Source organism: Centrocercus urophasianus, unplaced genomic scaffold (assembly GCF_019232065.1).
Source record: "Centrocercus urophasianus isolate 14NV4802_14NV808 unplaced genomic scaffold, USGS_Curo_1.0 seq_54, whole genome shotgun sequence".
Lineage (NCBI taxonomy): Eukaryota > Metazoa > Chordata > Aves > Galliformes > Phasianidae > Centrocercus > Centrocercus urophasianus.
In genome coordinates this window covers 1,224,252-1,248,227 of record NW_024885133.1, presented here as the reverse complement: position 1 = coordinate 1,248,227, position 23,976 = coordinate 1,224,252, and the positions used below count along the sequence as shown (strand labels likewise).

The window sequence follows — 23,976 nt, the reverse complement described above, 5'->3', positions numbered from 1 at the left end:
TTGTGGTTTTCGGGTATAGAAACCCTAACAAAGCCTCTTTAAGATCTGACACGGTTCCATTGATAGATGCAGCTCTCAGAGTCACAAACATCATGCAAAATAGGTAAAAAAGAGACAGAGAAAAAAAGAGAGAAAGAGATAGAAAGAGGAAAATGCAGAGAAATCGAATTTATGGGCGCTAGCAAATGCCCACATGGATACAGGATAGGAAGAGAGCAATAGAGGAAGAAGAAGACAAGGAGGAGAACAGGAGGGGAGGGAGAGAAGAGAGAAAGAGGGAGGGGAGGGGGAAACCCACTTTAATGCTGCATACTTTTCTAGCTGATGTGACCCAATGTGGTGGCTCACATTGTCACATCTCAGCCCTGGCGGAATAATAAATAGAATAGAATTAATAAGAAAAACAAGGTAATGAAAATTTAACGTTGAGAAAACAGTGACATGTTCTGTGCATCTCCTTAGCAGAGAAGTGGATGCAGCTTCCAGACCTGACACGGTAAGAACATGGACGCAGGGGACGGTATGGTTTCCTTGGCTCCATTTTCTGAACTAAGGGCAGCCGAGGCAGTGCTGCTCCTTCGGGGGAAGCAGGAGAAAGGACAAAGTGGTGATGGAGGTGGTCAGAGGGGCCCTGGCAGGGAGCCGAGCACAGAGTCCCCATCCCACAAGCAGAGGGAGAAGGGCCCAGACCCCGAGAAGCGGCAGCAGCCCAGGGAGAAAAGGAGCAGCAATGCTTCCAGCTCAGGAGAGAGCCATGCAATGAACAGCCCTCGGGAAAGGGCAGAGAGGGGCAGGAGGAGTGCTGGGGCCTGCAAAATACTGCTATGAAGTTCTGCTCCTCTGAGCAACCTTTCTAAAGTCAGAAACAGCTGCATCCATGCAATAGCAATGCAGAGGACTCAAAGCTAAGCCTGCAATCTCTCTTCCCGAGTTCCAGTGCGTTCAGATGCCCCTGGCTTTTCCAGTATCTACTTCTCAGCCTACTCCCCCCGGCTGCCACTCAGCACTGGAACCCTTTCAGGCAGGAAGGGTGCTGCCAGGTGGGACAGCGGCTGTTTTCCATTTAGTGCAGTTTTGTTAAATGAAAGCCAAATATGGCTCCACGTCCTCCCACAAAAAGACAAGGAGATGTCTTCATAGGAAGGTGTGCTCTCTCCATCATGCTACTGGATTCTTTTCTGCAGTTACTGCTACCCAAGCACCAGAGAGGGGAGGAAGAGAAGACTTCCAGCTTTCAGGCATTAGGAACTTGGATATGTCAGAGGGGAATTCCTGCATGCACGCATTTGCAAAGGGGATGGACAGCATGCCTTCACCTGCAGTGCGGCTGGGGAAGGGATGCGAATGCAGAGAGAGGGACTGAAAACTCACCTGGCACTACCACTAGCAGAAGTCTTTCTGCTTACAGAAAGCTGTAAGGAGAGCACCATGGCGCTGCACAAGCGCAGGCACCAGGACAGGCTCGCAAAAGCAGGCAACGTGCTTCTTGCTCCCCCCTGTCATACCTACGTGGAAGATTTGTAGCCTTTGACCTGAGGGTACATCCCTGCCACCTGCTCCATCCTTCCTTCCACTGTCTGTTACGGGAGGTATCACATTTCAGAAAATGGAGCCATGTGAAGACCACACCGGTCACAGTCTGAGACAAGATGGAGAGAACTCAAAGAGAAACAAGTGGGGTCAACATGCAGACAGATCTAGGTGGGGATGGCTCTTCTGAGGAAGGGCTGACATGTAACCTTCTGGAGAGGGGAGGCGGGTGGGGAGAGGTGAGGAGAAATGGGGAGACATCCGCCGGACAAGATCCAGCCAGCAAACAGCATCAACAGCAACAAACAACGGCAGGTGGGATGCAAACACCGAGTTGTCATGGAAACAGAACAAGACAATTAATTCAAACCGAGGCTAATCACAAAGAAATAAAACCAAACTAAAAGAGGAAAGGGGGAAAAAAAAGCAAAACAAAACAAAACAAAAACCAGAATTTAATAACTGAAAATCATCATTTGATGTATGGCAGAGTGTTGAGAATCGGAGTCTGAAAGGGGGCACGCTGCTGTCTGTGTGTTTTTGGCAGGGAAAGGAAGAGCCACTCACAGAACACAAGCTCAGGAGCCCAGCCATGAGCCCACCTCCTCTGCACGTCCATGTGGGAAGTGATTCTCACCACCCTCGCAGCACCCAGGGCTTCAGGTCAGCTCTGTGGGCTTTGGGACAGCCTCACTGCTCGGCTGCTTTAACAGCATTTGTCACACTTAACTAATGGGAAGCAGCCAGGACATCTGGTGCCAGCTGAAGACACCGCACGTTCTGTGAAAAGGCAGAATTTGGATTAGGGTTATTGGCAGACGAATGCAAGAGCAAAAGAGGCAGTAGCATTCCCTGGTTCCAAAAAATGTACACACTCCTGCGTGTGCACAACTGTACAAACATCCACACATCAGCCTGGGATGTGAAAACAACTCCAGCGCTAGCTGAGGCTGGAGATCTCAGCGAGTCCCTAGGTGCATCCCTGCCAGGGCTCAGGGCTGTGACAACAGCATTTACTCTAACAGGAAATACTTGTAGGGCTTGTCTCTGGACACCAGGAACCATGTTTACTGTTTGATTTAATTGCCATACCACTCTGATGTGACTGCTGACATGAGACTTCTCAAGCTGAGAATCTCTGGGTCAGCGTTTGGGTCAGAGCTTAGGAGGAGAGTGGTGATGGGAAGAAAGCTTGAAGAGCAGTGAGAGACTCAATCGAGAGCAATTTCAGCTCTGGCTCCAGCTGGGTTTCATGCATAGCAGCTGAAAAAGTGATTTATTTTCCATCTAAAAATGCAGAAAAATGAATCTTTCTGCTTTGTCATCCAACAAACTCGAAGGACTGGAAAGCTAAGAGGAAGAGCTGCCCTCTCTGGAATGGAGAAGTAGTGATGGGGCACTCAAGGCTCCACTTTATAGACCACTTCTCTCACACTCCACCAATTTATCACACATCTCATCGCCCTTCCTTTCTAGGGCTGGGCTCCCTCGGTATGTCTCAGACAGGAACATCCCATTTCCGGAGCAGGGCAGCCCTTTGCTCTTCCAGAACTTCAGCCTGTTTTTCTACTAGTACTCATTCACTGCCTTACAGGGGCACAAAGCAGACTTCTAACCTGGAGACAACAGCATTTCTGAAGGCAGTCTCTGCTACTGTGCAGATAAAAATATCCCAAGTGCCAGTGCAAGGATGGCAGAAGTCACCACCACCACGCGCTTTTCGTCTCTCCCATCAGATGCTGAGGGTGCAGCCAGACCAAGGCCTACAACTCCTGCTGCTCCCAAGAAGCCCCTCAGCCCTGAGTCTCAGGGATGTTTGGTTTCCATGACAGCTTTGTCAAACCTATTTTACAAAGCCAACATGCAGACACCCGTGCATGCTCCATGTGCATGTGCAGCATCTCCTGATAGACACACACAAGCAGGCACTGACAAACAGACATTTTCAACAGCCAAAAAACTCTCAGGTGCTTTTTTTAAACAAGGATACAGCTCACTGCTGATAGAACCAGACATCACAACTGGAGCTGGACACTTGTGATGCAATTCAAACAGTGCAGGGAAGCGATTTATGAGGCACTGAAAGATTTCTTAACTCCAATTTGTCTTGAGTTTGTTTTACGCTGCTGGGTATTTCACACAGGCAAACGCGCCCCCCAAGTCCTGGTTAGTTTTCAGTAGAAACTGAACAGATCCACTGCTTTTCACAGCCTTTAAAGCCAATTGGTTTTGTTGCTGCTCATCGATACAGAGAGGTTAACTCGGGTTGTGTTCTGTGAGTGGCATTTTTGGTGCATTACTCTTTCCCACAAAAAGGTACCAATCAACATCACTTAGGTTCCCCCCCACCATTCCATTAAAAATTGCTGGGGTCCCCAGGTGGGAGATGTTTTGGAAAGGACAGGTTTACAGACCTGGTTGGAAGAGACACTGGGAGATCCAGGGCTGACTTTTGCAACACCAGAAACCATCCTTACAATGCGTTCCCAGGACGCTGCTAGTGAGAGAAACCTGAGGGACACCCACTGGTTCCACTTGTTAAGCCCTTTCCAGATCAGCTCAAGGAGAAAAATGTTGGAGGAGGAGTGAGGTGGGGAAAGGAGAACATCTACACCAGATCCCACCGCTTCAAACCCCGATTCACGTTAAAAAGCAACCAAAAGATAAACACACTTTATATCTTAAAGGAGAAATTAATTGAAAAAAGGAAAGAACAGAAAGTGAAGTGAGTGGTTGAAAGCACCAAACAAAACCAAATGGTATTAAACATTTTGACACTCAGCAAGCTGCTGCTCCAAATGAGGTGAGAAGGCGGACATTATTGGCCATTTTGGTGAGACAGGAGTCATTCCGTCTTGCTCCAAAATGAGGAGGGGCAGGGGAAAGGGTGCCAAAATAATGTGCAGCCTCTACATTATTAGTGAAGCTTAGATTACACCTGTCCTCCCCTCCCAAAAGGTGGTGCATCCCTGCCCCAGGCTGCGCGGCAGCCGCCCTTCCTCTCCCGTTCCAATTCCAAAATCACCGCACGGTGAGACGCTGCGGGGGTTTGGGTTTCTGACCTCCGTCCCTCCAGAGGAAGAGATACTTCCCCGTGCGCCCACCTCCGTCCTGATTTCCTTCATGGTAAATAAAAATAAATAAGTAAATAGGTAGATAAATAAAGAATGAGACCAAGGCTTGGAATTGGTCTGGAGGAAATCCATTACCTTCCCAATCGTTGTTACTTTTCCACTTAAAAACACACATGATTTCAGTGACAGGCTGGCTGGGTATCTCTCGTCTTTTGCAATTCTTTTTTTTTTTTTTTTTTTTTTTTTCTGGTGGTTTTTACAGGATTGAATATGAAACAATCAGAACCCAATTGTTTTTCAAGCAGATCCGTAAAACTAAACAGAGGCTTTGCTATGTTATTTTTGTTAATTTGACAAGGTGTAATCTAATTTTTTCCCCTAAAACAAAGAGAACAGCGATGCAAAAGGTGTAAGAGACACAGGCAGGCAGAGATTTCGAGATCAGTACAGCACAGTGTTCCTGCAAAGTGCCCTCTATAGAGATATACATAGATATACATATATATACATATATATATAGTTTTGATTTGCTTTTTTGGGTGGTGGCTTTTTGTATCTGTTTCCTGATACCCTTGAGAAATCCTTCTGCAGAAACACAGCAGATTTGTCAGTTTGGTTTGGAACTACAGTTTCAGAGCTGAGGAACCCCAAAAAGAGGCAGGGCGCTCCCCCACCCGTGGAAGTGCCAACGAGGCCCAAATCGTCACCACAACCCCTCTCTGAACTCCAGAGCCTGGAAACCAGCACTGCAGGGGCAGCTGTTCGCATGGTGGTTCTGCCTCCCTCTTTCCCGTTAAGGAACTAACTAATGCAAAGCTAGGAAGGGATTCCCATCCCTGTGTTTTAAGACATCAACGACTGTATTGACCTTGTGGACGTCTGTGAAATCCACAGTGCAACTGAAATTATTTCCTTCTGATCTCTAAAAGATACTGAGAGTTAAACAGCTTGGCAGCTGTTCCACTTGTTTATGGAGGGATGGACTGAGGAACCAGCAGCTCTGTTCTAATGGTCAAATTATATGAGCTGAACTTAACCCAGGAGAGGACTAAGGGCTACTTTACTCCTTACATTTGTCACATTTTAATAAATTTTGAAGCCGTATTTCCTGAGGTCCTATGCATGCTATTTCTGCATTTTCCATGGCTTTTGTGTTAACTGAATTGAACTAGTTTTGCTCTGATGTGTTTACCCCTGGCCTGGTTTCACCTTCAGCCTCCAAATGAGTTGAGGTTTTCCAGAGGGCCTTGAAAAATACTGGAAATGTTCTCAGCAGGAACCTGGCTGCAAAACTGCTTCTGGGTGCACGAGCCCCATGCTCGACTCCAGCAGCAGCAGAGGCACAGCCCAAGCATTGTGCTGCTTCAAATGCCTGTTGAGCCATTTAAAAACCTCTGTGCAGCGACCAGAATCTCGAACAGAGAGGAAAAGGGCTCATCCTTCCAGCACCACAACTGCTGCCTTTTGTAACTCCCGACGGGTCGCTGCTGTGTGAAACAGGGCAACGTTTTGAGTTCTGGTAAATTCAACCACGGCCATTTGCCCGGAACCAGCAGCAGCTCTGCAGAGGTTGCTGAAGCGCAGCCCACAGCGCGGTGCTGTGTTCCTTCCTCCTTCCATCTGTAGTAAGGGAGAGCATGCAGGGACAGTCCTCACACGCTGAGCCAAGCAGCTGGCTATTGAAATCAAAACAGCACAGGCGTAAGAGCTTAAAGCTCTCAGTTAGACAGGAGCTACAAACTGCTCCATTTCAAGGGAGCAAAACAGCTGAGGCCATAGACCTTTGACAAGCACTACGGGACCTCTGTGGGGCATGGCCTGGGAGATTCACTGATGCCTGCAGAAAGGCACTGCTGGGTTTCAAGCCTGGTTCCACCCATCAGAGAGCAGTGAGCGTCTCAGCTCTTCTGGACAAGACTCGAAGCCTGTTAAAGTGCCAAAAAGGCTTCCTTGTGCCCCAGCTGAAAGAAGGCCACTGAGCTCTGCCAGCCCTATGGCTGTGCAGGGAGAGAGGGAGAGGCAGCAGGCTCCAAACCCTACCAGCAAGAAAGACACTCATTACACAGGACTTCCCAATGGGCCGAGCTGCAGGCACAACTCCTCTCCCCCACTTCTGATCTGCTTCTGCAGCTCTCCACGAAGATGCTTCTGCATTTTGAGCTTGGAAATTCCCTGCTAGCAGACTTATTTTGGACTGTGGCGCGATCTGATCCGCAATGATACACAGTGAAACCACAGGCCAATACGTTCAAGACCATGCCCCTAAATCCCATCACACCAGGTAACTGCCTGGAGTGGGTTTCGAGTCTCTGTTTCCTTGCCCAGTGCCATTCAAGCCTACAGTGACTGCATTCAATTTAGCTTTAGTTTACTGTTCTTGATGCTATTATTGTTTCTATTCACTCTTAAGGAAGAATTTATCTTAAGACCTTCTCAGACCACAAGTGATTCTAGCAGCAGCAATGCAGTTAGGGCACGTTAGAGATATTTCATAAAAGATAAAATAAACAAATACAAAAATAAATGGTGTATAAATCCCTTTTTCATTGCATCTAAATCCTAAAACTCAAACTCCTATTCATGAAGGAAAATCCTGTGATTAGTGGTGACTAACACCTTTTAGTCCCAGGCAGGAGGGAGGTGGGATGGGAACACCTTATTTCAAACTCTATTCCTTCTCTCTTGCTCTTTTTAAATAGAGCATGCCTTTTTTTCTTTTTCTTTAAATAGAATGCTGGGGCTGGGAGATGTCTTTTGGTTGTTGTTGGCATTAGGCAAAGTTAGAAGAGCCACAGCTGGCTGCTCTAAAAGACATGATCAACAGTGCAGCATTTTGGAGAGGTACCGTGGTACCTATGGGGGAAGGGGAGAGACTTGAAGGGGGGGGGAATACCAGTACTGAGGGTCCGAGCACTGAAATCTCAGTATTTTAAGAAAAAGAGAGAGAAAGACAGAAAGAAAGAGAGAGACAGAGAAAGAGAGAGACAGATACTGTGTCAATACTGCACTGGATTTCTCAAAAATCACACAGCTTTAATACCTGTACACTAGGAAAGCCACTCCTTTGGTAGATTATTGAGTAGTGAGGACTGATGGGTGGAGGGAAATGCATAAACAGGGACAGAAGGGCATTCAATTCTGCACAGGGCAAAAGCACCAAGCACCAGAGGTACAACTAACACACTGCAAAAACCCACCTGTTTACTATCCCATGTGGCTGCCCGCTCAGGATGCACACATGGGAGGCAACAGAAGCTTAATGGGGATAAACAGGGAGATGAGAAGAGGGAAAAGAGGCATTTTCAGCTCGAATGTAACTTGTCAGATTTCTTATTGCTGTTTACAATGTGGAATGCAGCTGCCAGATGTGCCCCTGCAGCATCTTTCGCGTCTACTGCTGCTGCATTTCTCTTTCCACACTCCTCTCCAAAGGAGGGCTCTGCCTTGTCTGGCAGCAGCACTTCGGAGCTCGCTGCGCCGGCTGCTTTTCGAGGTGCCCCAATGCCAGGGGACGAGGAGGGCCAGCGGGGAGGCAGAGCCGTGAGATGCGGGCTGTGAGGGGCAGACGCCTGCGTGCGGTGGGGCACGGAGGGAGCTCCGTCCTCCCGCGGCAGAGCAGCTCCTGCGTGCGGTGCCTTGGCTCTGCACAGCGCGGCTGGGCCGTCCTGCGTCCTCTGCGTGCAGGAACTGGGGGGCAGCCGCCCCCAGCCGAGGCACGCGGCCCGGCCCTGCCCTCGCTCTGCCCTCCGACCATCTTTTCCACTTCCCAGGTCCCTCCCTCCCCTCACGACAAAGGCTCGTCCCCAACAGCAGTGCTTCCACGGACAGGCGTTAGAGCTGTGTGACCCCTTCCTGCTGAGGACTGGGGGTTCGGTTACCACTGGGGGGGCAGGAACACTGGCTTCTCACAATGCGTTTGGAATCAACTACAGCACAGCATAACCAACCAGAACTGAAACGGGAAACCAAGAGAAAGCAAAAAACCCAACGGAACGAACCACTTAGAAAGTAATTGTAAATCCACTTCAAATCAATCAGAATTGTAGAAAAGGAAAAAAAAAAAAAAAAAGACAAACCAAACAAAAAAAACTATACATACTTATATACAGAAAAAAATGATTGGTAATTAATTTAAAAAGTGCATGCAAAGAAGATTGTTACATTCTCCTATCATGCATCAGGCCCAATGTCCAAACGGCAAGGTAACCATGACGACAGAAAGTGCAAGAACTCAGCAACATTACCAAAGGATGCATAGAGGCCCACAATGCAACTCAACTCATCTCCGCAAGACCCGGGAACAGCGGGTCTCGCTCATCTTAAAGATTTCTTGCTTTTTCTCTTTTTTTTTAATTATTTTTTTTAATTTTCATTTTTTTATTTTCTCTTAAGAATGTAAAAATGTGGGTAAAGAAAGTAAAAAAGAAAAAAACCACACCAACCTTCTCGTAGCTCTGAGGGATGTTAAGGGGGTTTGATGCGGAACACAATGACATGAGGAGAAGAGAAAAATAGGGGAAACACAGAGAGAGTAAAAAAAGGCCTTCTCAAGGCTGTCAGCTGCAAATTGATTGTTGTTTTTTTTCTTTTTTTTTTTTTTTCTCTTAATCAAAACAAAAGGAAAGGAAAAAAAATGAAGATAGTAACGACCCTCCTTCCTCGCCTTCCTGCCTTCCCCCTCCCATCCAGCCAGGCCACAGCAGGCGAGCTCTGCAGGGCCGGCCCGCCAGCCGTCCTGGCCCAGAACCGTCCGGGCCGAGGGGCGCCGACCTGCGGAGCCGCCGGGGGGCGGCGGGGGCCGCGGCGGGTCCCTGCAGAGCACTCGGCCCCGGCACAGCCCTGCTGCCCGCGCTCCCCCCGCCCCAACCCGGCTCTGAGTGAGGAAAAGGAAATCGTTAGAAGGAGAAAAGGAAACCCAAAGCGAAACATTTCCTCGTAGTGTTCACTTACAACTCCTATCCCGGGTGCTCTACAGACAAGCGAGCTACGGGACAAACAAGGCATTGGGAACGCGGGAGTGTTGGAGCCTCTCTTAGAACAAAAATCGGGAAGAAAAAGGCGCGTGAACGTTCCCTCCCACCAACGCATAATCCACTGCGGAAACCTGTTACCTTTCCACGATAATAACAGACAAGAAACAAGAATTAAACAGCATGAGAAGCGCCCGCTGAGCCGCCTGCACCCCGCAGGGAAGGCCTGGCTGCGGCCACGTCTGCGGGAGGGCTCCGAGTGGCCAGAAAGGTGGAGATTTGGGAAGAAACAAATAGCAGAAAATCACCACCTTTTTTGCTTTTTTTTTTGTTACTGTTTGTTTTAGAGAAAGAGCCCCAGCTGTCTGCCCTGGATGAGCATCAGATCCAGCCTGCCCCAGAGTAGGATCAGGAACTGCCCTGAATGAGTATCGGTCCGGATTTGCATCCCAAAAAGCAGCATTTCGGGGCCTGACTGACAGGGCAAATTTCAAAATGCAATTTTCCAGCTGGCCACAAAAGGCTATTTAAAAATGTAGCTTGGAAACGTTAAATTATTAAAAGCCTTCTCTCCATGCGCATGTGATTTAGTGAGCGTGAGACACGAGCGAGAGCGAGACAGAGAGGGAGAAAGGCGCGCCGGAGCACAGCTCTGTGCGGGGCTGCAGAGGGAACGGGGGTGGGGTGGGCGGCGCTTCCTCTGCCATGGGATGGAAATGGGAACAGTTTGCTGGGATGGAATTTTGCTTTTTTTTCCTCCCGATGGTATTTTTCATTTTTTTTTTTTTTTTAAAGTGAGAAGGACCGGTCCTGCTCTCTCATTATCAAAAGTTTTGCTCTGGAAAGATATTAAACCAAAGCCACACACAAATGTTACAGATGAGAGAGACGAAAATAGAACAAAGAAAGCAGAAAGGCAACAGCCCCTGGGTGGGAGTAGATCGAGGGGGCACTCAGCAGGAGCCGGTCCCATCATCTGTTCCGTGTGACACGGGCAAAGGGATTTGTCACTGATGGCAGAGATGTCTGCTGGCCACTCCAAGCTCTGCAGCTCTGCCTGCGGCAGCGCTCACACCCAAGGCATCAGTGACAAAGTGCTGCTGGCAAAGGGAAAACCGGCTGGAACACAAGCAGGGAGTTGGGGATGTCCCCTCCTGCTGCAACCTGGGAAGGTCCTGGGTGAAAGGGTCTGGCAGGGGAGGGCTGAGGAGGCCCTCCCCTCCTCTCACACCCCTACCAGCAAAACTGAGACCTTCCCGCTTCCAGCCAGCAGGGATTCTTAGTTAGGAAAGGGGATTATGGCCTCTGCAGCCAAAGCTAGATGCTCCTCTCTGGGCTGATGCTGGCAGATTCTTGGACTGGTCTGGATTGCACTCAGCTTCACAAGGGTGACACAGCCTTGTACCGCTGCTCTGCAGCTCTCGGGTGCCGGCCGGAGCCCCAGCAGCAGGGAGGAACTCAGGGTACACCAGGACAGCCCTGCGAGCTCAGGAGTGCACTGCAGGGATCCGAGCAGAAGCACCAGAGCTTTCCCCGTGCTCAGCACAGGAGCAAATGAGAGCGCTGGGGACAAAGGACGGCCACGGGGAGGGCGGTATCTGCCAGCGCTGCGGGCCGACACGCTCCCTACCTCTCACGTAAAGGTTTGCAGGTGAGGAGTAGCGCACTCCCGCGCTGTTGCTGGCGACGCATTCGTACTTCCCCTGGTCCGTCTCCTCGCTGCTTTCGATCTGCAGGCCACCTGGCAGGAGAGAGAGAGACCGCAGCACAGACAGTCATCACCACTTTGTTTTCAGAGGAAGCAGGAGCATCAGTGTTGCTTTCTCCTCCCCTCAGGCAAACGCGCGCCGGAACGCTGCTAGGGGTCTTGGGATGGGAAAGGAAGAGCCCTGCCAGGATCAGCTCCTGCCTGTGCTCTGAGCTACAGCTGGACGTGGCCAGCAGGAAGGGAAGCCTCACACCCGCCTCTGGATGAAGTGTCACTCTGTACTGAACCAATTAGCAGAAATACCGACTGTTGTGACTTCTGCAATGCAGACATTCTGCACCAGAACTCATGAAATCAGCTTCAGTAATCCGTATTACTGCGATCGCCAGAAATCTGTCTGAAGACAGTCAGCTTCCCCCTGCTCCATCTGAAGCAGCGACCGCAGGGATGGCGGGATTGTCACCCAACGTCCAGCATCCCTGGAGCACTCTTACCAGTGTTCTGTGCCTCAGTTTGTGACTGAGGAATCTCACAGGAGATAAAGCGTGAAAATCACATTACTGCTAATGAATATTTTCAAATTGCGTGTTAGGCCTATGCTGACTGGACCAAAAGGATTACATTATTTTCTTAAACCTGTAAATTATTGGAGCTGACAAGAACATACCGGGAGCCCAAACTAAATACCCCCGTAAGCAGACATGCATGTATATGCAGCATGTAACTACATGGAAGAAAACTGCCTCATTTACCTCAAAGGGCTTCACTCCTGCAAAACTTCAGTTAGAATACATACAACATAAATAATTCACCGGGCTATCAAATGTTTTATGTATTAGGAGTACATGATTATACTACAGAAATGGGCAGAGCTCACATGAGCCGAGACTCCTAACTCCCATCCCTGGAAAAAGCAATAATAGTAAAAACAATTCCAGATCTAATATTAATGATAGCATCTTCAGTCGGGTGCAGATGCAGCCCCTTCAGAGCGATGTGTCTGCATGGGGAGGACATGGAGCTTGTGCTGTGTGTGCAGGGTGCAGCAGGATGCTGTGCGGGAAGCCGTGAGGCTGCAAGTGCTTCTGACAGCAACGGGGTGTGAAAGTGCAGCTCCCACCCAGACCCACTACGTCTGGTAGATCCCAAAGGCAGGACAGAGAGAATGAAAAAAAAAACCACAACAGCGCTAAATCGAACTGAAGTCATTTCAAAAGAACCTGAGGGTATTTCAGTGTGAGAGGAGTGAGAAACCAAATGCTGAAGCTTCACACTGAAACATCAGCTGAGCATTTTTCACACTGAACTGAGGCTCGAGTATCATCTGCCTTCTGAAACTTCCACAGAGGCGGAGAGCTGCTCGGGGAGCCTTCCCAGAAACTTCTGTTTGTCTGGACAAATCTGTGATAACTTCAGCTGGTTCCAGGCAAACCTGGCACTCAAGAGTGCTGCTCATCAGAGCGTGCGATGGGGCGAACGCAGCGCAGAGCAGAAGCAGCACCAAACTGCAGCACACAGCTGTACTGCAGGGATGAGGACCCAATCCCTCATCCTGACCATCCCAGCTTTGCTGGTGAATGCAGTGTGGAAGTTACCCTGCAGTCAGCTGCCAGGAGCCAATGGAGATGACGTGTGAAAAAATAATTATCTCACACACAGCACCTGATGCTGCTTTTTACCAACAGAGATTTACAGTCTTTTAAACTTGTCAGTGCTAAAGCAAGGTTCCAAAGGTGTGTGCACACTCTTCCTGCTGACTTTCATCGACAGCCGGAGCTCTTTTGGGCCTCCATTAATGACACAGTGCAGAAGCTACTTACCATGGGTATCTCTTCCAGAAAAACCTAAGGGTGAGAGAGTGGAGAGGAGAGGGGAAGACGGCCCTGAAGACAAGGAGATGGGAGCCTGAGCAAAGGACTGGAAAACTTCCACTACAATCAGTGGCTCAGGATCACTTTGCAACAGTTAAGAGAGACTCTAACTATTTACCAAGCTTTGATAACATTTACTGCCCAAGACAATCTTCTGTCCTTTGCAGTCCTGGAGAGATCAGCTCTTAAAACTCTGCCATAAATCTGAGGCAGTACAGCCTGAGACGTTATTAGAATAACAGTACCGGTATTACCGAGTGCACCCAGCAAACAGAAACAGACATCATAACCATATATAAAATAAAGACAGGTATAAAAAAGAAATAAATATCCAGAGGTGAAGCAGGACAAGAGAACGTAACACAACAACAAGAATCTGGATTGAGTACAGGTCAATGAAACAGGAACTGAGTGGAGAGAAGTGTTTGGAGAGTGGGTGAGTGAGTGGTGGGGGTGTCTTACCTCGGATCGGTGTACCTTCTGCAAAGAAAACAAAGAAAAGAAGTGAAAAGACTGCAAAAGCCCCAACACCTGGATTGCCTGTGGGAAAAGGACCTGAGTCAAGGAAGACAGTTCCCAGTAGGAAACTTCCTGTGCTATCTCAAATTAGAGGGACAGACTGAAGAGGGTTCGGGTACTCAAGGTGGGATGCCCTTTTTAAAGCAGTCCAATTCAGCTGGCTGTTTACAGAGCCTCCGTGGCACTTATCTTGGAAGCTCTTTGAGACTGGCTCCATTTTGCTGGTAAGAATGGATAGAAAGTCTTCAAGCTCTCAGCTAACATTACTGTTTGTTATTTGCAGAATGTGTGATGAACCTGCACATCTTCATCACCCTGGGGGAAAGGAGACAGCGTTATGTTGGTGTCAGCCAAGTCACAGAAAGGACATTCAGGTACCCTGCATCACATTTAGAGTTGCAGGTCTGATCCCAGCTCTGCCAGCGAATTCCCAGTTCCAAACTTAAGCTTTTGGCACGGATGTGTGAGGAATTCAATGCGTGTCCTTAACAGGACCTTCAGTTATCCTTCAGTGGCTCAGCACAGAGATTGAAGCCAGATGCTCCGCATTAAATAAAGTTGTGCTATTGCTTAAGTGCAGGGGGTGCTCATGCCACCGTTCTACAATCATCCCAAACCCCAGTGCAGGAGAGGGTATTTTTGGAGAGAAGAGCCCTGCTCTGCTTGTTGTGGTTTTTATTCAAACCCCCTCCAGTTGTCTCCAGTGCCTGACATGAGCGTTCTGTCTGGGCAGGTCTCACAGATGAGAGGAGGTGACTTCATCATGGCTGTGAACCACACCACAGCCCAGGTGGCAGCAAAATCACTGTGCCCCCGTTTGACCTCTGGAGCTCGAAACCATCTTCCTTTGAAAACACGGCAGGTCCTTTTGCTCACAGCGGCATTCAAACTCGTTACACAGCTTATTAAAAAAGGGAGGTTGATTGCTTTGCTTTTTTACCCCAATCCTGAGAACAGAGCAGATTCCGCAATTCCAAATATTGCCTCTTACTTGGGAAAAGCACAAGAGTTTCTCCGTAACGGTAACAACTGCTGTCACTCTGCAGCCAGGGCTCGTACTGAGCACTACTGGACAAATAGCAGCCTGCACACTCTCCTCTCCCCCGGCGAGAATTACGTTCCCCTCTCTAAAGATGGGGAAACCGAGGTTGAGGTGAAGCAATGCGCCCGCGGTGGCAGGGAGCGCTGCGGCAGAGGAGCCCAGGCCTCCCGCGTGTCGGCTGCCTGAGCCACAGCCTCCCTTCAGCGCTCAGCCCTGCTCACCCTTCTTGTGCTGCGGCTCAGTCCTCCGTTTTCAGGATAGAAGGTAAAAATATACAGATACTGATTACAGTTTGTCTTTATTTTTCAAAGGAGATGAGGGGAGAGAGGTTTTATAGTGTTAGGATATTAGATTCTAGGTGTACTCAGCTTCTAGTTAAGAGGTTAGGTTATTTGCTAGAGAAAAGTTAGCGTCTAGTTAGGGTTAGGAACTAGCTAAGGTTAATAAAGCAGGCCGGTTAGCTATCAAAGGGACAAAGGTTGGAGAGACAGCGCTTGAAAGAGGTGGGGGAGCAAGAATTTGGGCAGATCTCCACACAGGAGACGGCAGGAAGGTCTGGAAAAGCGAGAGACAAAGCAGCAAAGGGTTATAGATCAACTCAGTGGAAATAAAAACAGCCTCCAATCCTTCTGTCTCAAAACTGGAGTGAAAATCTGCCATCTGTGGCACAAATCTGGAACGAGGCTAATGGGAAGCGGATTGAGAGGGGAGGAGACCCCAGCAGCACCCACTGCTGTAATGTTTTGTTGGCCTTGCCAGGCTTTGCAACTTCCTGCAAAGGCACACCACAACGGGCAGGAGAAACGTGATGGAAGTTTGAGCTGTGTCACATCGGAGAGACAGTGGCAGAACCGCCCCGTGTTACCGTAGGCTGGTTATTCCCTGTTCCACCTAAACATCAGAGCTGTCCCTGGAAACAGGCTGCTGGCAGCTCTTGGGGAGCCAAGCAATGCTGCTTCGATGCTTCCAATTCTGACTCTGGTATTTGGGACACAGAGGTGAGGAGCAAAACACGGTTATGTATTAAGATGGCCCACAGCTGGGACAGAGATGACAGAATTTGAACCAAAACGAGATCAGATAACTCTCAAGGGAAGAACGGTAGTTCGAATGGTGGCAGGGACACAGATGGTAGATTTTCACTACTGGAGTTTCACATCTAACCAGCTTCATTTTCAATTTAGGGGAGCGGGATGAGGCTAGAAGGGGATCGGGGTAGAATAATAGCACCAGCTTTGGAGGAAAACAAAAGGAGGAAGAGTTCCCATGGATGCAGACCTCCCAGGTGGAAAGTAGGTTATGCAAAATATTCATTTTGCCTTCTGCATCCCCCTAGGAACAGAAAATCTGTTCGTTCAGGAAAAACATTGAGGCTGCACAAGCCCAGACGGCCAGCATAGCATTCAGCAGCAGAGGCAAAAGGCACCCGGCCCTGGGACCAAGATGGTGCCAGGCAGAACTCCATGCGCAGGCGTCTCCCTGGGCAGAGAAGAGGGGATCTGCTCTTCCACCATCCCTTTCTCTAACTCTTCCCACACAGCAAGCTGCCCACGATTCTCTAAGTCTTCAACACAGGGAGAGGAGGAAAGTCACCATTGCCATGGTAATGACAGAAAACACATCCCCACCTTCTGTCAGACCACGTGTGAGAACACGTGTGTGCTGCGCTCCTCTCCCGAGGGCTGGAGAGAGCTTTCTATTCCAAACAAGCAAGCAATCATCAAAGGTCTCCTGCAATTTTAAAATGCCGGATCCTGGGTGACAGCTGCAATTGCTACATCTCTGATCACAAAAGGGGACGTGGCACAGGAGCTCTGCAGGGCTTCTCAGGGGACAGAGCTGACGTGGACGGGGTGCTTTTCCAACCGCCGGTGACGAACAGCCTCAATTTGGAAATGCTGCATCCTCACCTCTCCCTTCCAAAAAATCCAATAACTCTGTTAGATGTGAAACTCCAGGACCTCCTGCAGGTGTGAACACAATTATCACAGGTCCAGGGTACAAGCTACTGTGTATTTGGGGAATTCCAGGACAACTGTTGCTAAGTTACAAAAAAGTCTATCCAATGTTAGGAGGTTCATATTTAGCTGTTATCTCTTCATATAGATTTATTAATTAGGATTATTATTATTCTTTTTGTAGCCTGCAATACCCCTGCAGAAATTATTAAGAGGGCAGAAGATCCCTACTGAAAGAGTTAGTAGAAGAAATGCATGGCATGCCTCTCAGAAAGCTGTTACAAAGGAATTAGTTTAAAGGTGAGGGCTACAGATCTCCACATTAGCAGGTTTGGGGATTTCATTTAGCTTTGGTTTTTCGGTTTGTTTTTTGTTTTTTGTTTTTTTAATTGAACAAACTTACCAAAGGTCTCTGAATGTAAAAAATAGTGAAAAAAAGACAAAAAAGAAAAAAATTAAGTTTGTTAGAGCCACTTATTTAGAAAGCAGAAGACAACACACAAGACACAAAAGGTTTTAGGGTTCCTCTGATGAAAGAAGCCAACTGCTGAGCGCCTCCCGCTGTCCCCCATAGGTGGCACGGCTGAGCAGAGGACATCGCCTGCTGCTCCTGTGCGCAGGCAGAAACGTCCATTCGTCGTCCACCACCGAGGCCACTTACACTCACAGGCAGCCTGGGTTGCTAAGGTTGAGATCTTGGTGTAAGACTGAGGGAAACAGGCGGCCAGACAGAGCTTTCTCCCATTTTCCTCTGGCCGACAATTCAGCCTTTCACTCTATCTAAACGATCAAACATGAAGACTCCCACTTGCTCGGAAGGAATGTCTGGAGACGGAGGGAGGGCTGGAGGAAAGCTGCGTGGCTAACAGCATCACTACCTGTTCCTCACTTACACTGAACTCTTAACACAAACGGCACCACGGGACGATGTGAGCTGAACGGCTGCAGCCTCGGAGGACCATCTGCATTGACAGTGAAGTACCTGGCTGTTTTAATATAAACAAGAACTAAATCTGGACACGGCTGCCCAATTTTGCAGAGCTCTGTGAGTGACATTTCATCTCTACCTTTTAATGAGCTAATTTGCATGTTTGCCACTAAATCCTGTACCAATACAAATTCAGGCCTTAACGCCCTCCCCAGTTCTTAACACCCTCTGTAATAAAGCACCATGGATGCCACCCTCTGCAAGGCAGAACCTTCGTGGCTGTCCTGTCCCGTCTTGTCCTGCTGCATGTCCCTGTGCCCATCTCCATCAGGGAGCACTGCACAGCCAAGTCTTCAGAGACAGCACAGCCGCTGGCTTGTGTGCTAAGTCTGTTAGAGACAGAGCTCCCACTCCTCCTCCCTGCGCTCCCTCTCACAGAGGGTTTGTCCAACACCCGTTAGTTGGCTGTAATCGTAATTTCCCAGAGGTTGGATTACAGTGACACTGCTGGCCTGTGCGTGGAAGACACTGAAGCTCATTAGCAGTGTCCTGAAGCATCCAGTGCCCTAACGTGTGCTAGTGCTACACTCTGGGCAGCAAAGATTGTTTTCTGCAAAGGTAAATGTATTAAATTAAGTCCTGACAGCAGCACTCGCATCATCAGCGCTCTGACAGGCAAGACCATGCACATCGCACACTGGTTACAAATGCACACTTGAAATCTCCTTTGCCTTGGTCTGGATGACCCTGATGTTAACGTTCTCCACTTTCACAGGCCTTTGCAATGCAGAACATGTGAGTTTTGGAAAGCCCTACAAGTAGATGAAATAGGACAATAAAGCAGAACCTCGACTTTCAGTCCTCCCGTGTGAACAGCCACCTGCACTCCTTCCACAGAAGCAACAGGTTTCTGCCCCAGAGGACAGCAGGGATGCTTCACCAGCTTACTAATTCAAAGAAGCTGTAAATGAGATTAATTTTTCAGCAGGCATCTTCAGATTTACCAGAAAGGTCAAGGGTTCCCTCAGAGGCAAACCAATTCACTGAAAAAAAAAATGCAGCATTCAGGTGGCTTTAAGGAAAGCATCAGATCAAACCCAGTTCAGGAGTATAAAGGCATTCTAGCAAGATGATAAATGTATTAAAAATAATCTGCCTGTGCATTACTCACACTTCAGCTCATGGTCACAGAGCATGATATAATTCTAGTTTACCTCTCATTATTTATGCTGAGTGATTTTTTTTATTTGCATTTGACTCAGCTGTTACAATAAAACAGAGAGGTCAATCTCATCTGGGTTTGTGGGATTCACCAATCCATTCTAATTCTAACAAAGCAGCTTAAATATCTGCTTGTTAGTTTGCTTCACTGAATAAGGAAGCACTGATGCAGGTGTACAAAAGCTACACCGAACTGGAACTACACCGAGCCAAACCGGTGGCTGTGGAATAATGAATTTTTGTGTTTGATTCCTGCTAGGTCCAACAACAAAGAATGTTTTGTCCAGGTGGGGTGAGAGCAGTCGGTCCAAGCAGCACCTGAAGAGGACCACTTCTGTGGGTAGTTTTTGTCAAGAAGTAAAACTTGCACCGCTTGTTTCATAATCGCAGTTATCAGCAAGAAAGCAGGGAGGGTTTTGCGTGGATCTTCTTTTAAGCTAAGGAATTACTTTATCAGAAGCATTCATTAATAAATCCACCTGTGCCCTCCTTGCATGTGTGCACATACACACTCACACTGTGAACCAGGATATTTAACAACTACACAAACAGCTCCTGAAACATGGATATTGGGAGATGTCACGTTGACACACAAAAACAACAAACGTAAACAAAAGAAGCAGATGGACAAGCAGATGGGGAAAGACAGAGAACTGACAAGAGCCACGGAGCTGGGGTACATCTGTTCGCAGAGATCCACTCCACTGCACTGCCACTGAGCACTGCTCACTGCTCACAACTGCTCTCCAGCAATGACTGCAGGGATGTGATGCCCGCAAGAGCTGCTCTTCATACCAGCTCTGACAAGCTCCATTTACACCCACAGGATCCTGCTTCCACAGCTGCAGACCTTACACCAGGTGTGCATGGCCTAGCGTGCTGTCTTGTCCCAGTGATTCTTTCCCCAGCTCTTGCTCTGAGGAGGAAACCCACAGCCCCTATCCAATTTCCCAAACTGCAGTAACATCATTACTGAGGCAAGCAGACTGGTTACAGCATCTCCTGCAGGAGAACCAGCTTCCCTTTCTGCTTTCCTTTGTAACAGGGAAGGGAAGGAAAATGGGGTGCAGGGGAAAGCGCCCCAATCATTTCCTGGATAAGAATGTGAATCCCAAAAGCGAAGGAAAGCAAATGACCCAACGCACACCTGCAAGGCTGCGTTTATAGGCCCCCTCCTCTGTTTCAGAAACCTCTGGGCATTCCTTTAACAACTGTATCTATATCTTGATTCTCTGACCTCACACAGAGACCTCACCTGATCTCAGCTGCTTTATTCTCCCGTTGCTCGTGCTTGGGTCGACAGGCAGGAAATCTTTAAACCAGGTGATCTCTGGGTCTGGGTTCCCACTGGCTGCACAGAGCATTGTGGCCGTTCGTGTCCGCTCCACCACTTTCAGCTGGGGCCCCATGTCAATGTTTGGGAAGCCGGGAGGCAACTGGTCCTCTGGTGGGAGAGAAAAAGCACAGCGGTTACACACACAGCTGGGACCAGGGCAGCTGGAGGGGCTGTTCAATAGAACACACCAAAAAACGCAGTCAGGTAGAACTGCTGCCCAGTTCTCTGAGCAGTGAGATTCAAGGAAAGGCTACTGCAAATCATCCATGGACGGCCTGCGAAAACATGTCAAGCAGTGAAGTCTACCCTCATGCACGTTATGTGCGACCATCCTAATGCCCCACAAGAAAAGTTTTACAGTTAAATACAAAATCTGAGTCTAAAAAGCTTTGGGGCATCTCAAAGTCTCTCCAGATCTTGCAGTAAATCCCTCTCCCAGGAAAGCAACTCGCACATACTTGCTCCTACAGCAGAAGCTCTGCATACATATGGCACAGATCCCTGTCTGCAGAGTACAGCACAGACAGCCACATCTGAAAGGAGTAATTCTTCCTTCCCCCCTAAGCCCCGCAATGCAAAACAAACTGCGCAAGAGCAATAATGAAAGCGACTACATGAAAAGGAATGTCAAAAACGCAGTGAAAACGAGGAGGGAAAGGAGAGGAAAATATCATCCAGCTGTAGTTACCAGAGGGGACACACAGAGCAACAGTGAGCCAAGTGCTGTCAGACAAGGTGTGATGTTCAGCTCTATCGGAGTGCTGCTGCCATGCAAGGGGGATGCAGCACCAGGACCGCGCAGCCGGGCTCAGCAGAGCTCCCTGCTGCCTCTCAGCCCTGCCTTCACCTTCACTAATGAGGGGGAGGAGGGCAATCCTAACCAGCGTTGGGTAATTTGTGATAACTAATATAAAACGTTAGTGCTTCCCCCATAATCTTTGTCACATCTTCGCATGTTTAAAAATGGGCACTGTTTCCTTCTCTGATCATTACTGGAGCGTTATACGCCATCCAGTGTGACTCAGTGCAGAGTGAAATATCTTCTCATAAATCAAAGGAACCTGACCACAAACAAAAACACGTACCACCTCATGACTGCAAAAGTAATACAGGTTTCAAAGCATGGACTGACTTTCAGCTGTATAAAGGAGCAGCTATTTCAGTGCATCTGAAATGCCTCAAAACCACGTACTACCTTCAAAACAGAGACGCAAACGCCCTTAACCAGGGACTGATCCAAACCTTTGAGGTCTCACTTCACCGGGCTGTTCTCAGGCTTTGCAACACCCTCCAAACAGCATTTGGTTTTGCAGATCACGTGTGCTGCAAAGGCCCAGCCCCCCCCAGGCGGGAGCTGAGGGCTGGAGAGCTCAGGGAATTGCTTTGCCTTCGCACAGCTTTCAGCCAGGCTTTTAACGTCTTCTCTTCCCTTCTCCCATTTAACCAGGCGGTGGTGTGTTGTTAAGGAGCTGCAGAGCTGCTGCCGCATTGGCTGCAGATGACATCATTATTGATTACTGCTTTTATCCTGCTCCCTGGCGATGCTACTCCACCTGGCTCAGACCCACGCCCGTTAATTTCATGAACCAATTAATACGTGTGCATGTGTGCTGGGGGAGGCCTGGTACAACTACTACTGCCGAGTGTTTCTAATTAAACAAAATGTTAATCTTGCAGCACATTGTGCAGAATTCCTCTGAGTTTAATTAAAACAACTGCGACTAGAGGCGTGATCAGATTTGAGGATCAGATCGACAGAGGAAGCACCACCGAACATCACACACTGCACTGATCCAAGAGCTCAGATTTCCTTCCTGCCAGGAAAGTGAAACTGGCTTCATCCCCTAACAATTGGATTCCCTTTAATAATGCAATTACAGTCTCAACTCAATCCCCACAAGACATGCACACGCACGCCCTGCCACCTCCTCCTCAATCCCCAAACACCAGCCCAGACCTGTTACCAAGTAAATAAACAAGGGATGGTTTGGATTGTGAATTCTCTTTCTAAAAGCAGCCCAGACAACTGCAAGAACAAAAGAGGGAAGATGCAAGCTTGGAGGGCACACCTGGCCTGCTGCTGAATCCCAGGCTAGCTCATGCAGGTGAGTGTTGTCACGCGCTGCACTTGCCGTTCTAACAGAGCTCATCCTGCTCTTAGACTGAGAAGTGTAAAGGTTTCTCTAGAGAAAAAGCTGGTGAGTTATCTCAAGGCCACTGAACAAAGTAGGGTGAGAAGCAGCAGGTGAGGAAAAACTGAGGGAGGCAGGGAGAGGAGAGCACTTCAGCATTCATTTGTATGAAATCCTACTGGAGGCTGTGCTGTGCCGGGAGCCGCGCATGCACTGATGCACACATGGTCCTACAGACAGAGCAAAGGGCACCAACTGCAGCAAAGGAGACACTTGCTGCCTCTCGTCCCTCGAGAAGGTGGCAGCTTTGTGTCTAGATAATCAGTCGTGCTAGAAATGAGGATGATGAAGGAAGATAAAGCGGGTGTTGCTGCTGCTCTTTTTCCCGCAGGGCGCGCAGTTATTTAATAATTTAGAAGAGGAGGAGGGTGTGAGCACGTACAGATGAGCTACGTATTGAATGCAGAAAGCTACAATGAGGGTGTTGTTGAAGAAAAGAGGAATTTCTTGCTTTTCTCTGGAGATACACAGCCCTGCTCATGGATACCGACTGGTCTCTCATCAGCCTGCCATCCTCACTCCAACGGTGAAGAGCCAAGAGCAGCTCAAATGACACTAATCTTAAGCAGAACCAGGATCAGAAACCAGAACTTGTGAAGCTTAGTCCTGTCTTCCTCATCAACTTTATGAGTATGTTACAAGCATCCCCGTCCCCACCACGCATCCCTGCAGGACGCACCTTGTAAAGTGACACCCAGCTCCTCCCATCAGGATATACACTGCTGTGTCTCAGCTAACCACGACCACGCAGCCAAAGACAGATTTGATACATGCCAGGAGTCTCAGCAACGTGCTCTGCTTGTTGATTCCATGCATTCTGATCTGAGAGTTCTGCTACGAAGATAACTAAGTGGGCTCACAGACACTCAGATACGTGAGCTGGCCCCACAACAGTGCAGGTAATACCTGGCCCTCCCTGCCACCAGCGTGCTCCTATGCGCTCCACTGAATTAAAACTGGCCTGACATTTTTCATAAGCTACAGAACTAATCTGCTTTCTACTTGGCCCGATCTTCAGGTCGTTACAGGAACAGCCAAGCAAGACCAGTTTGAAGCACATCTGCCAAGACCTTCTCGAGTGGCCAGGTAACACCTCCGAGGCAGCTCTGCCTCAGCACGCGCTCCCGTGGGGCTCAACGCTTTCTGCTGAGCATCCAGAACTCATTTGTGTTTTGTTGACCTAAAGCCAACGATTACAAAAGCCAACCAAACAGCAGAAGTCTTGCTAGAACACTCTACATGCCCACACCAGATGTCCTCTTTGAGTAGGAAATGTGTGACAGAAATTTCAGGGCAGGACTGCTAGAGAAATGAACGCTTCATAAGAAAACAAGAGGGAATCTCTAAAAAAAAGGCTGAATGTCCGAACCCAGCAGCCTGACCCACACACCGGTAATAACTGCCGCAGACCTCGCGTGTCTAACAGCCAGCCTCCTCGATTTTCCAGAGTGCAGAAATCCTCGGGAAAGGACAGCATCAGCCAGCACACAGTGAGCTGTCAGGGCGCAGCAGACCTTGCTCCATTACATTCAGCTGGACCGAGCGCTGTTTTTTATGGGATCAATGTACAATTCATGTTGCATTTACTAACGACTCACAAAGGGGAGCCCCCATGGAACTCTATCAG

General features: G+C 48.6%; 1 protein-coding gene across 7 annotated transcripts in view; it reads right to left on the bottom strand.

The window, feature by feature from the left end:
• PTPRS (protein tyrosine phosphatase receptor type S) overlaps positions 1–23,976 on the bottom strand; it is an 88,316-nt gene that overhangs the window by 45,592 nt on the left and 18,748 nt on the right. For all 7 annotated transcript variants that reach the window (XM_042835599.1, XM_042835601.1, XM_042835600.1 and 4 more), the window contains exons 4-5: positions 20,077–20,265; positions 11,205–11,315 (exon numbers count right to left, since the gene is read on the bottom strand). In XM_042835599.1, the coding sequence (XP_042691533.1) occupies positions 11,205–11,315; positions 20,077–20,265 (300 nt within the window). The remainder of the gene's footprint in view (positions 1–11,204; positions 11,316–20,076; positions 20,266–23,976) is intronic.